The sequence below is a fragment of the Falco punctatus genome, assembly GCF_963210335.1.
Source record: "Falco punctatus genome assembly, chromosome: 3".
Taxonomy (NCBI): Eukaryota; Metazoa; Chordata; class Aves; order Falconiformes; family Falconidae; genus Falco; species Falco punctatus.
Window position 1 is genome coordinate 92534104 of NC_137582.1, and position 15433 is coordinate 92549536.

Below are 15433 nucleotides of genomic sequence, written 5' to 3' on the forward strand. Positions count from 1 at the left end.
CTCCCCAACAATAGAGCTGTCAGACACAGGAGTGAACCAACTGTTTCCATAAATTGCTACCATCTTAAACTGCAGTTTCCCCATACTGCTAAATTCACAGGCTGAGAAATGTTGTTTATTGAGTTTAAACTTTCACTGAGGTTAAGGAATAAACTGAGAAGCAAAGCTACAGAAAACTACACATGAGTTATTTTCTTAATCTAGAGAGAAAAAAAGGCAGAGGAGACAGTTTAGGACACAAAAAGCCTTTATGTTTGAGAAGTTAACCATTTCAACAGAAGACTCTGAAGTATTTTTTTGCAACTACTGTTACATTGGACAGTCAAGGATACAAAACTGCTGACAGAAGCAACAGTGGAGAGCACCAAATTAAAAAAATGCATGCTTCAGCACAACTGCACAGATTCCTCCTCTCAATGAACACTTGCCTGCTCAGACTATACTTAACTCCTACCCATTTCAACTTTACGCCTCATCTTCCTCCCCCTCCTCTTCAAACTCCCCCTGCTCATCTGCAGTGGCATCCTGGTATTGCTGGTATTCGGAGACGAGGTCATTCATGTTGCTCTCTGCCTCCGTAAACTCCATTTCATCCATGCCCTCGCCGGTGTACCAGTGCAAGAAAGCCTTGCGCCGGAACATGGCCGTGAACTGCTCCGAGATCCTCTTGAAGAGCTCCTGAATAGCCGTGCTGTTGCCAATGAAGGTGGCAGACATCTTGAGGCCACGTGGGGGGATGTCGCAGACCGCCGTCTTCACGTTGTTGGGGATCCACTCCACAAAGTAGCTGCTGTTCTTGTTCTGCACATTGAGCATCTGCTCGTCCACCTCCTTCATGGACATGCGGCCACGGAAGATGGCGGCCACCGTCAGGTAGCGGCCGTGGCGGGGGTCGCAGGCGGCCATCATGTTCTTGGAGTCGAACATCTGCTGCGTCAGCTCGGGCACCGTCAGGGCTCGGTACTGCTGGCTGCCGCGGCTGGTCAGGGGGGCAAAGCCCGGCATGAAGAAGTGCAGCCGGGGGAAAGGCACCATGTTGACCGCCAGCTTGCGCAGGTCGGCATTCAGCTGGCCGGGGAAGCGAAGGCAGGTGGTCACACCGCTCATGGTGGCCGACACCAGGTGGTTGAGGTCCCCGTACGTGGGAGTGGTCAGCTTCAGGGTGCGGAAGCAAATGTCATACAGGGCCTCGTTGTCAATGCAGTAGGTCTCATCCGTGTTCTCCACCAGCTGGTGCACAGAGAGGGTGGCATTGTAGGGCTCCACCACCGTGTCCGACACCTTGGGGGAAGGCATGACGCTGAAGGTGTTCATGATGCGGTCGGGGTACTCCTCCCGGATCTTGCTGATGAGGAGGGTGCCCATCCCAGAGCCCGTGCCACCACCCAGCGAGTGGGTCAGCTGGAAGCCCTGCAGGCAGTCGCAGCTCTCCGACTCCTTCCTCACCACATCCAGGACAGAGTCCACCAGCTCAGCACCTTCCGTGTAGTGCCCCTTGGCCCAGTTGTTGCCAGCCCCACTCTGACCTACGGGGCAGACCAAGAGCAAGGTGCCACATTAGTGCCCCACCAAGGGACACAGGTGATGCCACCTCCCCCACCCCACGGGCTTCACCCCTCACCTCCACCCCCACTCCGCTACTGGGATTCATGTCCCCCAGGGTCACTCGCATGCTCGCACCAGGTCTCTCCTGTGCGGAGCTCCGGCTTTGGGACTCCTCCATCCCACACTCACCAAAGACAAAGTTGTCGGGACGGAAGATCTGTCCAAAGGGGCCGGAGCGCACAGAGTCCATCGTGCCAGGCTCCAGGTCCACCAGGATGGCACGTGGGACATACTTGTTACCTGGGGGGGAAACCAGTGCCAGTGTTACAGCCCCGCAGGCAGCAGCCAGTGCCACAGGAGCCCCAGTGTGCTCCCTTCACCTCCCAGTTTGCTGCCTAGGACATGGCAGGCGAGGAAATGTGGATAGAGGCATTTTGGGCTGGGAATACAAAGCAACCATTGAAGCACCACTGGGGCAGCACCCACTGCAGGGACGGATGGCGGGGGCACAGGCAGCACGGTGGGATGTGCTGGGGGCACGCCTGCACACCCACCCACCCCGCAGCACCGGGCCGGGGGGCTCATCGCAGAGGGGCATTACCGGTGGCTTCGTTGTAGTAGACATTGATCCTCTCCAGCTGCAGGTCACTGTCCCCGTGGTAGCTACCCGTAGGGTCGATGCCATGCTCATCACTGATGACCTCCCAGAACTGCGGGGACAGGGCGGGAGGGGTCAGCGCCACCACGCCCCGCCCGCGCCCCCTGGCCAAAGCCCCGCGACGTGGCACGCGGGGATTCGCCGCGCGTGGGGGCGGCCCCCGCCAGACGCGGCCGCTACCGCGCCCCTCCCCCCCACTCACACCGACGGGAGGGGTGTGGCACCGGCTCGGCGCCCCCTTCCCCCGCCCGCCCGGACCCCTGCAGCCCACGGGGGGCGGGCAGACGGCAGAGCTGCCCCCCCCACCCAAGGGGCACCTCGCACACGCCACGGGAGCCCCCCCGAGAGACAACAGCCCCGCGCGCACCCCCCGCACCGGAGGGGCGAGCCCGGCAGTGCCCTGCAGCGGGAAGAGGGGTCGTCCCCCCCCCCAGCTGCGCCCTGGCCGGGACACGCGGAGCCCGGCTGAGCGAGCACGGCACCGCCCCGCGGCCACGGGCAGGCGACCCGCGGCGACCCGCACCGGCCCGTACCTTGGCGCCGATCTGGTTGCCGCACTGCCCGGCCTGGATGTGCACGATCTCACGCATGGTGACAGTGTCCGACGCTGCTCCCGACGCTGCTGCCGCTGCCGCCTTCTCCGCCCGCTCCCGCACTCGCCGCTGCGGCGGCCGCGCCCCACGCCGCCCCTTAAATCGGGCGCCGCGCCCCGCCCCGCCGGTGACGTCATGCGGGAACGGCGCGGGGCCAATGGGCGCGCAGGGGCGGGGCGTGGCTGCAGCATTGTCTCCCGCAGCGGGGGCGGGGCGGGGCGGGGCTGGGGCGGGGCTAACGGGGAGCGGCAGCAGGGCACCGGCACCGCTGCCGGCCGCCGCCCCGGTTCGTCGCTGACAGCGGGGACAAAGGCGCGGAGCACCGCGGCGGGTGTCCGTCCTGGGCCGCCCCGCGTACGAATCGGCTCTGCCACCGCGCTGCTGGCAGCCGCCGTCCCTCCGCCCTCCCGCGGCCGCCGCAGCCTTTTGTTCCCCGAGACAGTCACAGCTTCCCTGCCGCAGCAGCGGGCGTTGCCGCCGCGGGGAGGGGGAGCCCCCGCCCCTCGCCGGTGCCGCCGTTCACACGGCGCCGGCGGGAGAGACACCTCCCCACGGGGCACCGCGCACCCACCAGCATCACCCCGTGCCGTTAACGCCCGCATCAGCGGTCAGGAGCCCCGCGCCCTGACCCGGTTCATCCGTCTCCGGCAGGACACGCGTGGGCTTCCCCGCAGCACGGGCTGTGCCGTACGACCTCTCGTCCGCCTCCCCTGCCCTGTACCCCGCCGTGCCCCGAGCGAGCCGTGCTCGCCGCTCCCCCGGTGTCGGGCTCAGCTGTCCTTCCCCCCCCGCCAAGGGCGGGTGTCGCTCCCGCGGCTGAGCCGGGGGCCGCTCCCTGGCAAAGCCACCGGCTCCCGCGTTCCCCCGCCCGGCTACGGGCAGCAGCCACCAGACACCCTCGGCCAGACAATAGACAACGTGGGTGCTGCTTCATGGGGTGGGGGGCGCGGGGGGAGGGTGTTTTCCCTTAGCTCTGCAGCAATGGGGTCTTGCACCTCGCTGACAGATGAAGAAAGGAGCTGAAAAGGGGGGGGGGGGCAAGGGAGGGTTGGACGTGTGCGCCCCTGAGGTGCTTTCCCCAGTTTATTTTCCAGCATCCCGGTGTGGCACTGCGGGCGGTACAACGGCACACGCCCACGCCGCCGGAGAGGAGGAGGTCGGGGGGTCGGGGGGGGGGAAGCACCGAGGGGCGGCACGGTCCGCTCCGCGCCCGGTGCCCGTCGGTGCGGTCAGCGCGGCGTGTGGCTCCCCGTGGGGGTCGCCTGCTTCCCCACACGGTTTGTGCGGCGGTGAGGGGGTGCCGGGCCCCCCGGGGGCTGCCCGGAGCCCCGGTAACCGCGGGCAGGCTCCCCGCGGCCAGCGTCAGGCGGAACTCCGCCAAACCCGGGTTTAGTAACACACTAGATGAAGGCTACAACAGCTCTTCTAGAGGTGCAGATAAAGAGTTCATCACCATTCCCGATCCGTATTTCTTCCATACACTCTTTCCTTTGTTCTACCCATGTGCCGATCCCCCTAATCTTTCTAACCTCGTTTATGCAGAGGGATAACCCTGCCTATGGATCACTCTAGATCTGGTTTTACATTCTGCCAAGGTAATCTGCAGAACAAACCGGTTTCCTCTGATTGATATGCCAAAGCATCCACACCTTTCTTTTGTTCATCTTACAGGGAGAAGGCATCCGGGTTCCAAAAGGGGATGCTGCAAAAGGCAGCCTCAGGTTTGTCTCTTCAACAGTGATTGTGAGAAATATAAATCACATCACTTGCACTCCCTGTGAAATCTGTTTTTACTGGCCTAAGCCAGGAGCAATTTAATTATTTGGTTGAGTACGCTTCACAATGTGTAGCTTTAATTCCAAGCGAACATTTTTTGTGGCATATTAACTGCATAATCAACATCCACATCTATAATTACGGGTTTAAAAATAACTTGCAGATTAGCAACTCCAGTGGACCACTGGCCGCTCCAGGTAATGACTCAAAGCAATGCCAGCCTTTCCCATGGCTGCGGTGGGTGTGCTCCTGAAAACACTGGCGCAGCAAAACCTCTTACAGGAGAGCTGGTGCGAAACAGGTACTGTGACTGCTTGCTACTATTCTTTCCAAGAATTCTGCGTATTGTGCACTGTGTATTACTTATTGACCAGAAGGATTGTTGACATTTCAGGGCAAAAGGGAGTAGCTGATTTTATGCATCCTCCATACCTATGTTAAGCTCATTCCTTACAGCTTGAGGCTTCAAAGGAAGCCATTTTAAAATCTAGTTCAAGGAAAACAGATTATTAACACTGGAGGAAAGAAAGTCACCCCAGCTGCTTTATCTTAAAAAAACCACCCCAATTCATATTTCTGAAGGGGAGGGGGGTTCAAGTGTATCTTCTGTGTAGATACGATGTGAAATGCTTATTTCTAAAATAAACAGCTACATCACTGAGGGGTGAGGGAGGCAATCCAGGTCTCACTGTTCTGCAACCCCTGGACAGGACCCTTCAGAGGAGAAGAGCCCATCAGGTGACTGACTTCAGGAGACCTCAGGCGAGGTCCAGCTTAATTCGAGGGTCAGCATCTGAAACGGAGGGTTTCCCAAAGGACCAGCATTGCTCATGGCGAATGGCTCGCAGGGAAACGGACTGCTGAGCTGTTAGCTCCGGTGCCTCTCTCCCCTCTCTGTATTTGCCTCACATCGATGTGTCTGCGCAGCCCCTGCCCCAACCCCGGGGCCGGCCCTGGCTGGATTCCTCCATCCCCAGTCTCCCCGGCAACCGCCCCCCCCCCCCCCCCCCCCCCCAGCCCGGCAGAAACGAGCTGCACAAAACAGAAAGGGACAAAAAAAGCCTGCAACATTTTCATCAGCCCGGCTGATTTCCCAGGGTGTAAAAGCAGCATGGCCAGGGGAGCGCAGAAGCGGCAGCAGGACGGGTGAAATGCCGGCCCGCAAGGTTGTTACACAGCCATCCTCGCCCGACGTAGGAGAGGATGAATAACATAACCTCAGTCAGGAGTTTGTTTAATGAAACTCAGAGGATCAACTCGGTTTTAACCGATGTATCCTCTCCCCCTCCCTGACAGGGTTTCCAACCTCCCAGCTACAAGGCTGGGTGTGACAACCGCCAGAGCCTTGTCTTCAGCCACTGAAGTGGTCACTGATGAAAGTCACGGCTCCCTTGCAGGATGCAGGAGGTTGCAAAAACCAGCTAACAACAGCCCAAGGGAAGGACTCGGTCATTTTACTTTATAATAGGAGATATGTGCATTTGTCTGATGTACTGCAGGACAGTTTGTGGGTCATTAGAAGGTTTTTCCTAAAGAGAAACTTGCCTTCCTTTCAGAAGGCTTTCACCCACCCCATGGCTCAGCATGCCATTTCATGGGTCACATCCTTGTCTGTGGCTCCTCTCAGAAGGATGTAAATGCCTTAAAGACCTTGAAGTTATGCCCAAATCCCCCAGAGTGGCATCTTAAGTTTCCCATACCTTGAGGGGCAGGATGCTGTAGTGTATAGAAATGAGAAAGTATTTTGGATTCTCACAAGCTGAGATGCTACACCACAGACCAGGCTAGACGGTAAATGACCTGTGTCTAGGGCGGCTCACCAGGGTTAGGGCAAACCAACACTTTGCTCCTCAGTGTGCATCATTGTAACTCAGGGAGGGGCAGGCTGGGAGGACCCTGGGTACATTTGGGAGGAATTCAGGGTGGTGCCCCGGGAGTGGGAGCATTTTGTATCTATGCAAACACAATTTTTGTTTGGCATCTCTATTTCCCTGTGGCTTTGTGGTTTTGCATATGAGTTGCAGGCTATGCAGCGGCTGGACCCACCTGTGCCAGCTGGTGGGAAAGGACAAGAAGCAGCACAAGGCTGGCAGCAGCCATCACTGTGTTCTGTGACCCTCGGTAGCCTTGTCTCCAACAAAAGCCCTGCTGTAACACGGACTGGCTGCCCAGCCTGGGCCCAGGCTCTGGAGAAAATGGCTGAGCTACGGGAAGGTCAGCAGCACAGCACCACACCCGATAAGAAAAGGTATGAATTCAGGCAGAGATAGGATTATAGGAACACCACCATCAGTAGCTCAAGGACAGGGGAGCATCAACACCAGAATGGAAAGCTGTGACATCCTAAAGGAAGAAAAGATGGGGAAGGGGGGGGGGGGGGGGGGGGGGGGGGGGGGGGGGGGGCAGAAAACTGCAGCGTGTCAATACCGAGGACGCATTTGTGGGGACAGCAAAGGCCAACCCACCTCCCTCTGCCCACGTCTGCCCGGGCAGCACGCCAGTGCTGTCTCTGCCCATCGTTGCGATGCTTCAGTGCCAGAGCTCACCAAAGCCAAGCTGTCTTTGGGCCACAGTACCTAGGATCAATGGCAGCATGTGCCAGATGAGACATGCCCCGGGTGGCCCAGGACTGAGCCATGAGGGTTGGCCACACCATCAGTGGTGGCCCCATGCCAGCCCAGCTGCTGGGTGGGCTCTGGTCACCCAACAAGCCCAGCAGGTGAGGCCTGGGCCATGACCGTGCTGTATCTGCAGCCCCCTCTACTCATCTGGGCAGCGTCCTAGGGGGGCAAGTCCTCCGGTGCTGCCATGCTTGCCAGAGGATCCTGGGGCTCCTGCCCCACAGCCCCCACTGGTGCTGCCCATCTTGGGGCACCCCTGGCCTCACCAAGGGTGAAGCTGGGGGCTGCTGGTGCAGCCATCAGGGGCTGCCACGCATCCTTCCCACAACCGGCTTCAACCAGATCATGGGATTATTTTTTTTTTCCTCTTTTACCACTGCTACAAACCAGTGTTTCTATCAAATAGTTAAATATATGTGAATGTTTCAGTTTTGCTGAGAGCACCTGCCTGCTCACCGGTTACTCATTATTAGACCAGTGAAGGGTTGCTTGTCTTAATATTTGCCTTGCAAGCTAAGGCGAAACAAAAGCTGGAGCAAGGCTGCTGGCACTCCTGGAAAGGAAACCCCCCAGCCTCAGATTAAGGGCTCTCACTGCGGCACCTTGTCAGCAAAAATTACAGCAGTAAGGAGTCCCAGAGGAGGCTCTGAGGGTCACACTGGCACCATGTGATACCCTTCATGCGCATAGTGCCATGTGTCATGAACTTGGACCCCCCAGCACACACTGGATCTGTCACCATGTTATTTCTTGTGTCATCTCATTCATAGTAAGGTTTATGAGTATGCCCTTGTATAAGCAAATAATAATAACTGAAGCATCTAATAATGCCTCCAGTCATATTTAACAGATAAGACTGTAAACCACAGAAGTGCAAAAGAGAGATGAAAAATGGTTTCCCTAATGAGGAAATTATTGGAAGACAAGAAGCAAAGAGCAGGTAGGGAGGTGAAGGGCAGTTTCCCTGCGATTGGGTGAGAGTGCTGATGAGAAATTGATCCGCTCTCTAATATATCTGCTTGCCTGGCCACCAAACACGGCAAGGTGTTGTACGGATGCTGGGGTCCCCGAGTCAATGACAGGAAGGCATTTTGATTCTTGTGTGCTTTGCTCTCCCAGCATAAATATTAATAAGGTTCCAGCCTCAGTGCTGGTGCTGATGCAGCTGTTTCTACATTCATGTGGAACAAATTCAGTAAATGCAAAAGAGCAAGGCATGAAAGAAAATACTCACTTGCTCGTCTGAGTTATTCTTGAAACCTGGTCTTGGTCCTTTCTTTCCTAAGCAGGATTTTTTTTTGTGTGTTTGGGCTGAACTGAGATCGGGCAAATTTGCATGGTTTGAGGGTCTGGGAGAGAATGGCAGTGTCAGAGGGTAAAACCGCTGTCGGACCCTCGTTTGCAGCCGTCAGGTCAGAACCTGGAAGGGCAGTGGCACCGAAGCCACATGCCTAGCAAACATTCCTTTTTTCCTTTGATCCTTCTTGGTTCAACATAATTTCTTTCCACCCCAGAGACTCATCCTTGAAACCCCGATAGCAACACGCTGCTCTGCATCGTTACCAAGTAGAGTTTCTACTGCATCCATTGCCTTGCTCGGCCGGCTAGGGTTTGGTGTAGTAAGGAAGCAGCAGTCTTTGTAACCGGATTGAACAAAGCATTTTTTCCCAAGGTCTTCTACCACCACCCTGCATCTCCCCTCCCTGCGGTAATATTGCGGCTGGCAGCGCCGCTCGCTGCAAGGAAGAGTGTGCTTGTCAACTCGTTAACACTTTCTTTTTTCCTTTGCAAAAGGCATGGTTGTGCAAATGAATTGTAAAGATCTTATCAGGCTGCCGCCTTGGCTGCTCTCAGGTGCCTCTGATACAGATCTTTCAGAAGACTGGAAAAAAAATAATTTTGAAGGCTGAAAAAAAAAATATGGCCCCAGATCACTCATACGTATATTAAATCTCTCCCTTACTGGGAAAGAAAAATGACTGTTTGGAAAGATTTCTTTCTCCCCAGCATCAGTTGCCCTCCCGTGTCGGGCTGGAGGGAGGTGATCTGGGTGCCAATAGCCTGCAGCCGAGAAAAGCAGGATTTGGGGGAGCTGCACAGGGCTCTAGTGTGCTGTCAACGCAGCGGCACAACCTCTCTCTCCTGATGACAGGATTTGCACAAAGGCTTTGATCATCTGCTTTATTAAAGCTGGAAGCATCCCCGCCAAGCTAGAACCGGCGGCAGAGATGAAAACATCGTTTCCAGCCCATCCTTCCCCTTATACTTTAAGGAATCCCTGTCTCTGGGATCAGCCGTGGGGAAAAGGTAGCAAAGCTGGGGTGTGGTGGCACAGGGCTGCTGCACTGCCACTGTCACTGTTGGGGTGTGCAGGGCAGGTGGGTGGCAGGGTCTTACAGGGGAGCCCTGGGCAGGGAGGCAGCCTGTGCCCCCGGAGCTGCGCGGTGCTCCAGGCTGGTCACATCTTTCCACGGGTGGGATGCAGGGAGGTGAGCAAGCCCTGAGGCCCTAACTCAGGAGTCCAAGGTGCAGCATTTCGGACAACTGCTAAGCGAGGTTCATCAGTACAAGCTTTATCTTCAGCTCACGGGAGCTGGCAGGTGTTTTGTCAGTTGGTTTCTGTAGGGGCTGGCTCAGATCCCGAGTCTGTTACAGAAAGGTGTCGCTCCCAAATGCCATGAATTTCTTTGTCCTTCTCTCTCCTCCTGTTTTCCTATTTACAGCTTTCTACAGGATTTAGGGATAATTTTCACCTGGTTTGTGTTTGCCTCCTGAGAAACACATCACAAACGTCCCTTTATGGGACTTTGTTCAAACACAAGCCTTTCGATCCTGGGGAAGGCCACCACCCATCCCAGGGCTCTGTACAACAGCAGCAACAGCACCTCACACCAGCTTTTTCAAACACCAAGCAGAAAAGGGAGATGACTCCTCATGCTTTCTGAGAGGCAGCCGGGAAGGATATTTTTCATTTGTTGTTCAAGGGCAGGACACAGACTTTTTGAAGATGCAGCTTCAGTCTGTTGGGATCCTATTTAGCTTTGAAAATACAGTAAAGGAACTCTGATAACATTTTCCTAGGGTTGTATGTTCTGCCAGCATTAACTATCCTGTCTGTTCTGTTGTCATGCAAATAGGCAACACCCCCATCTTTGGATACTAGTGCTAAGTATTATTTTAATTTTTTTTTAACTCTGGAGATTGGAGACAGACCACTGCAGTGATGCCTGTGAATGTTACATGCCCTGTAATCATCAGTAACTTCAGATACACTGATTAGGTGGCAGCAGTAGTTGTTTGACATACTTCTGTTAGGAAATTAAATACATCCCTGATCTAAATCATGCTGTTCAAGAACGGTACTATGACCTTGGAGAGCCTGGCCTGAACAGCCATATCCTTAATGGATCAGACAATGTTGGGCTGCTCTGTAGCGATGTACAGGTACTAAGCTACTGTTTGGGATATTTACTCTTTCTGCCAAACCACTGTATGCAACAGAGCAGGAAGGAAAAGCCAAGAAAAAAGACTGGCTTGGGCTAAGCCACCTCAGAGTGAACACTCGAGGGCTGCTAAGGGACAATGCCAGGCCTGTTAGCTTCACTCCTTGTCCAGGGAGGAGGAAGCAAAGTAATCAAAGCTGATTTTGTCCAGCTAGTTTTGCTTGCAAATGGAAAAATTAAAAGGCCATGGCATTACTTTAAAAAGTAATGAAAGAGAGCAGCTATTTGGAGAACCAGACTGAGAGGCAGGCACTTGCTGGCATGCTTGAGAAAGGGAAAAGCTGTGTGTAGGCATGGCCAGTCAGACCTGCAGGCTAATGGACTTTGGGGCAGAGCCTATTAAGTCCAAGGCCTGGTCTAAGGACAAAAAGAAGATTCATGGAAATTCTGACATCAGCCAAGGGAAAGCATCCAGGGAGATTGGGAAGAGACCAGAAGTGCAGCAAGTCCCGTAACCGCAACAGCAATCTACCTTTCAAAAAAAGGAATTTCATTCCCCTCCCAAAGCAACCCGAACCTTGATCAGACCTTTGTTTATGTGGCTGCCAGCACTGCCTGTTGAATTCCATGGCTAAGAGCATAACTCTTTGCAACCTGAGCAGACGTGTCAGCCCTTGAGTCAGTAGCAGACCGGCATCCCCTCTGGTTCAAGCACACAGTAAGTCCTATGTATGTTATGTACCCCAGCCTGGCATCCCATTAGGTGGCCCAAGGACAGAAAAATAGCAGGATCCATCAGGTGTGTTGTATGTCTTGTGGGATCTAGGCATTGAATTGGGCAATATAAGGGAAAACACTTTTCAATACTATTTCATTTATTTTTCTTCCCTTCTCAGCATTTCAAAAGCTTGGTTCCACTAGGCTTTGGCACCTGTTCCCTGTCAGGTCACAGGTATGTAAAAGCCCATTGCACCCACAGGTCTCACTACAGCTTCTGGCTTTTACGCACCAGAGTCACTTTTTGTAAACTGCTTTGGGATGCTCCACCATGAAGAGGTCTATCTGCACATAAAAATACGATTTCCAGTTGACTGCGTAAACCTCTTCTTGTCCCTGAGGGGAGTGATGAGTCACTCTGTGTTAGTGCCTCCCACCCAGCAGCTATGAAGCCACGTGTCTCAAATGCTCCCATAGGTCTAAGATGAGTTCCTCCAATGACTCACATAACAAGAAAAGGGAACTGTCTCATTCAATAACAGCAGAAATTTAGTCTGGGCTCACAAAAGTCCTTAGGAGCTGTGTCTTACACAGACTTTCATTCAGCTGCAGGAACACAGGCAAGAGGTATTGTACTCTTCCAGTCTGCAGAGGAGTGAAATAAAGCAGAGCAGAAGGGATTTGCACAAGGTCACTGTGCCAGTCAGGCACAAAACCTAACAGCCCCAGTTTCTAGTCCAACATGCTGTGCAGGACAAGCTGCCCATCAGAAAATCACTGTGTCATGTGCATCCCAGGCCTCACCCTACCTGGGCAGGGATATCCCAACAGCCAGGGTGATGAACCCCCAAGAAAAGAAAAGGGTTTTCATCAAGGGAAAAAGCTATTACCTTAAGCCTTTTGGAAATCAGGAACTGGATTTCCTTAGAGCAATGCCTGCCTGGGTACCAATAGATGCACTGAGGAGTTATTACAGCAGTTCTGCTAACACCGTCACGGCAGCTACTGCAGATGTGGAATTGCTTGTGCACCTACACTGTGCATTTACTTATGGGTGCTTTTTCAGACATGGGATTTTTTTTTTTTTTGAGTAGGGTCAGGGCTGGCCTTGATATTGCTTTGGACCATGAGATTCATAGAATGAATTTAGTGTAGTCCCCTTGCAGATCTCTTAAACTGTGATTTTCATGCAAGTTCACCAGTCCGATTCCCCTGTTTCCTGCAACTTTTGAAAAAGTTCCAGCCTGGATTCTTTTTCCATCTCTTCTCTGGGGCCATAAGCTAGGATGATCAACACTTGACAGTGTGTTTTTAGCCTTCAAGTTGAGAGACCTATCTGTGGCCATGGTTAGGTGTTTCAGGAGCATTTTCCTATCACAGTTAATCCAACATCCCATCCTAAGATCCCAGGCATAGTTTCTGACCAGTTTGATTCCCCAGAGTGACTCATTAGCATATCAGGTGAGCACTATGAAGCAGGACTGGGGCAGCCCCACCCAGAATCGGTTTAGATGGTCACAGCATCACAGCCATGGTGGCTGTACAGTGTAAGCAGAAACACTCCTCCCTTTTTTGCTGGCCTGTGCTTACCTGATGCTGCCCTCCATGATGCCAGTACAAGTATTTGAGCAGTGGCACACCAAGCCAGATCAGAGAACTGCTGCAGCTGAGAAAAATAATCCAATGATGACTAAGAAAGGAAGCATTTTTTTCAGCACCTTGGGTGCCCCGATGGCACAAGGAGAGAAAAGGCCCCCTATAGCCAGCAGTGCCATGAAGGGAATTCTGCATACAATAAATCTCCAAGTCTCAATACAAAGCAGACCCCTGAAAGTCTGGGACTGCAGCACAGCTACTGTTACAGCAGCCTGGTAAGACAAAGCCTCACCAGAGTGGCTGTGGAAGCTTCATTTGGCTTTATCAAGTGGTCATTTACTCCTCTGCAAAAGGACAACAAATCAAGAAAACTGGCATCAGAAGAGGGTTCACTGACACACGCTAATGGTTCACTTGCTTTCTCATGTGTCAAACTCACACTTTATTCATGCAGGAGCAAAAGCGCAGAACGCATTTTGGAATCAGAAAATATCCAGTTCATAACTGTGTGCTTTACCTATCTTAACTCCTCAGTTACCAGGAGGAAGATTTACTCCTGGCTTATGGGTGGTAAAAAATGGGTGGTTTAGGACCTAGTAACTCTTGAGGGCAACCTAAGATTTGGAGAAGAACAAAGAGCATGGAAGTACATACCTTTAAATCACATATCCTGGGTCTTGGATCTCATCTGAGCAGCAACATATATGCATATCTAAAATACACACAGTGCTTCTGCTACAGTATCTTCGCTTTACCACGAGTTTGCTATCCAGTGTCTTACTGCAGCCGAGACTTCTTCTAGCCTTGTACCTGACAAATAAGGCAGACTAATGGGCACTGCTTTCACAGCCACAGAAAAAAAAAAAGATGAGCGCATTAAAGGAATTGCAAGAGGTTCCATACGCTGCTGGAGTGCTTTCCCCTCTCATTTTCCAGGGGCTTCAATGGCCTTGCAGTGCTGTAATTAGGAAGTTCATTTCACACATGATGGTCTGCTGCTGCGCAGCTCCACTTCTTCACACCTGCAATGCAAATAAAAAATGTTTACCCAGCATTTTAGTTGCTAGATGAACTTTTTCTTCTGAGCTTAAACAAGGTTTTAGCACGATTTACAGATAGCAACTACATTTCACAGAAAAAAACATTAAATTAAAATAAATAAATTAACCCCCCCGTGACTTACCTTCAGAGGTTTGCAGGGTTTAGGATCTCAAGGAAAGTTACAAGCACTTTGGACAAGACTGATGAGAATAGGGACAGATCAGAGCGTGATGAAATAGGGGTATTTCCCCCCGGGGAGAACCACGCCTACAGACAGCCTTGGTAGTAATATAAGAAACCAGTACTTGATGTGGCAAGACCAGGGAAGGAAACAGAGTACTCTTACTTCAATCCAGCAGATCATTTAAACTTAGGTTTAGCACACCAAGGAGGCCCCAACTTCTACCTGGTGGGAAGAGACACACTGGGCTGGAGCTTTGTTAGAGCAGATCCTCCACTGGGACTCCACTGCAGAAAGTCAACTCTGTCTCAGCATAGCAGAGAAACTGGCTCTGAACACTTCAAGAAGGATTTGCCTTTACAGGCAAAGACATTAATAAATCTGTCTTTAAAACTGCGCACATCTTACCTTTTGCCTTAATCTCCCTAACCAAATCAGTGGAAATTGGTCACAAAGGGATGCTTCTCGCTCAAAAGAGAGATCTAAAGCAGCTCAGATGAACTGTACCTTAAATGGCCTGCTTTTCTCCCCTAATCAAGGGTTGGGGCAAATCTCCCTCCGTCACCGCAGGTGTCTAATCACAGGAATCTCACCAGCACCACCAGCACCACCTGTGTGGCTCCCAGCAGACATATTGTCTGGTGCCTGGATTTTCATTCCTGCAATGCCTCTGGCCTGGGGTAGTTTTTGCTGATGTGGCTGATGGCCTTAGCCCCGCGCACTGAGCGCAGAGCCAACCTGCAGCCACAACAAGCAGAAAAGATGAACGTGATGCAGAGGGAAGTGTTTGGTGCACACAGCCAGCACTCCCCGCCTTGCAAGGTGGGGGGTGTCACCTGTTTGCCAGCCTGATGTCCCCAGTTGCCACAGGCTAAGTGTCAGTTTGTAAAGGGCTGCTGGGACCCGGGAGAGGCTGATTTTTGAGCCTCAACAGAAGCCTCAGCTTCTGCATGTACCTTGCGGGAGGCCAACCCATGTGGAGGCAAAGGACTGGGACAGGCTGTGGAGCGGGGATGGGGGGAGAGCTGGGTACCAGCACGAGCCTGATGCCGCCGCAGCAGTGAGGCGGGGGACAGGCGTAGCTGGAGTCTGCTGCCATGCATCCCATAATGCTTTGTGCGAGCAAGTGACAAATGTAGGGCAGAGGAGATGGCCTGCCACCCCCCCTCTCCCCGAGCTGATCGGGTGCAGTGGGATGTCAGGGTATGGCAGCTGGGCTGGGCTTAGCTGCCTCCCGGGATTTAGCGTGGATGCGGCAGCAC

At 53.3% G+C, this 15433-nt stretch overlaps 1 protein-coding gene across 1 annotated transcript; it reads right to left on the minus strand.

Moving 5' to 3' along the window:
* Positions 1 to 229: 229 nt before the first annotated feature.
* Positions 230 to 2893, minus strand: LOC308060793 (tubulin beta-2 chain). Its single transcript, XM_080379922.1, has 4 exons — positions 2737 to 2893; positions 2147 to 2255; positions 1735 to 1845; positions 230 to 1526 (listed from the first exon to the last, which is right to left on the minus strand). Exons 1-4 carry the CDS (start codon positions 2791 to 2793, stop codon positions 466 to 468), a joined length of 1338 nt encoding a protein of 445 aa, XP_080236048.1. The 5' UTR covers positions 2794 to 2893; the 3' UTR covers positions 230 to 465.
* Positions 2894 to 15433: the final 12540 nt, after the last annotated feature.

What these genes read in the sequence shown, in the direction of transcription:
- LOC308060793 (XM_080379922.1), bottom strand. Translation starts at nt 2,793, where the DNA reads ATGCGTGAGATCGTGCACATCCAGGCCGGGCAGTGCGGCAACCAGATC. An exon ending in GCAACCAGATCGGCGCCAAG is followed by an intron (nt 2,256 to 2,736) that starts GTACGGGCCGGT and finishes CTGTCCCCGCAG; the next exon opens with TTCTGGGAGGTCATCAGTGA. An exon ending in CTACTACAACGAAGCCACCG is followed by an intron (nt 1,846 to 2,146) that starts GTAATGCCCCTC and finishes TTTCCCCCCCAG; the next exon opens with GTAACAAGTATGTCCCACGT.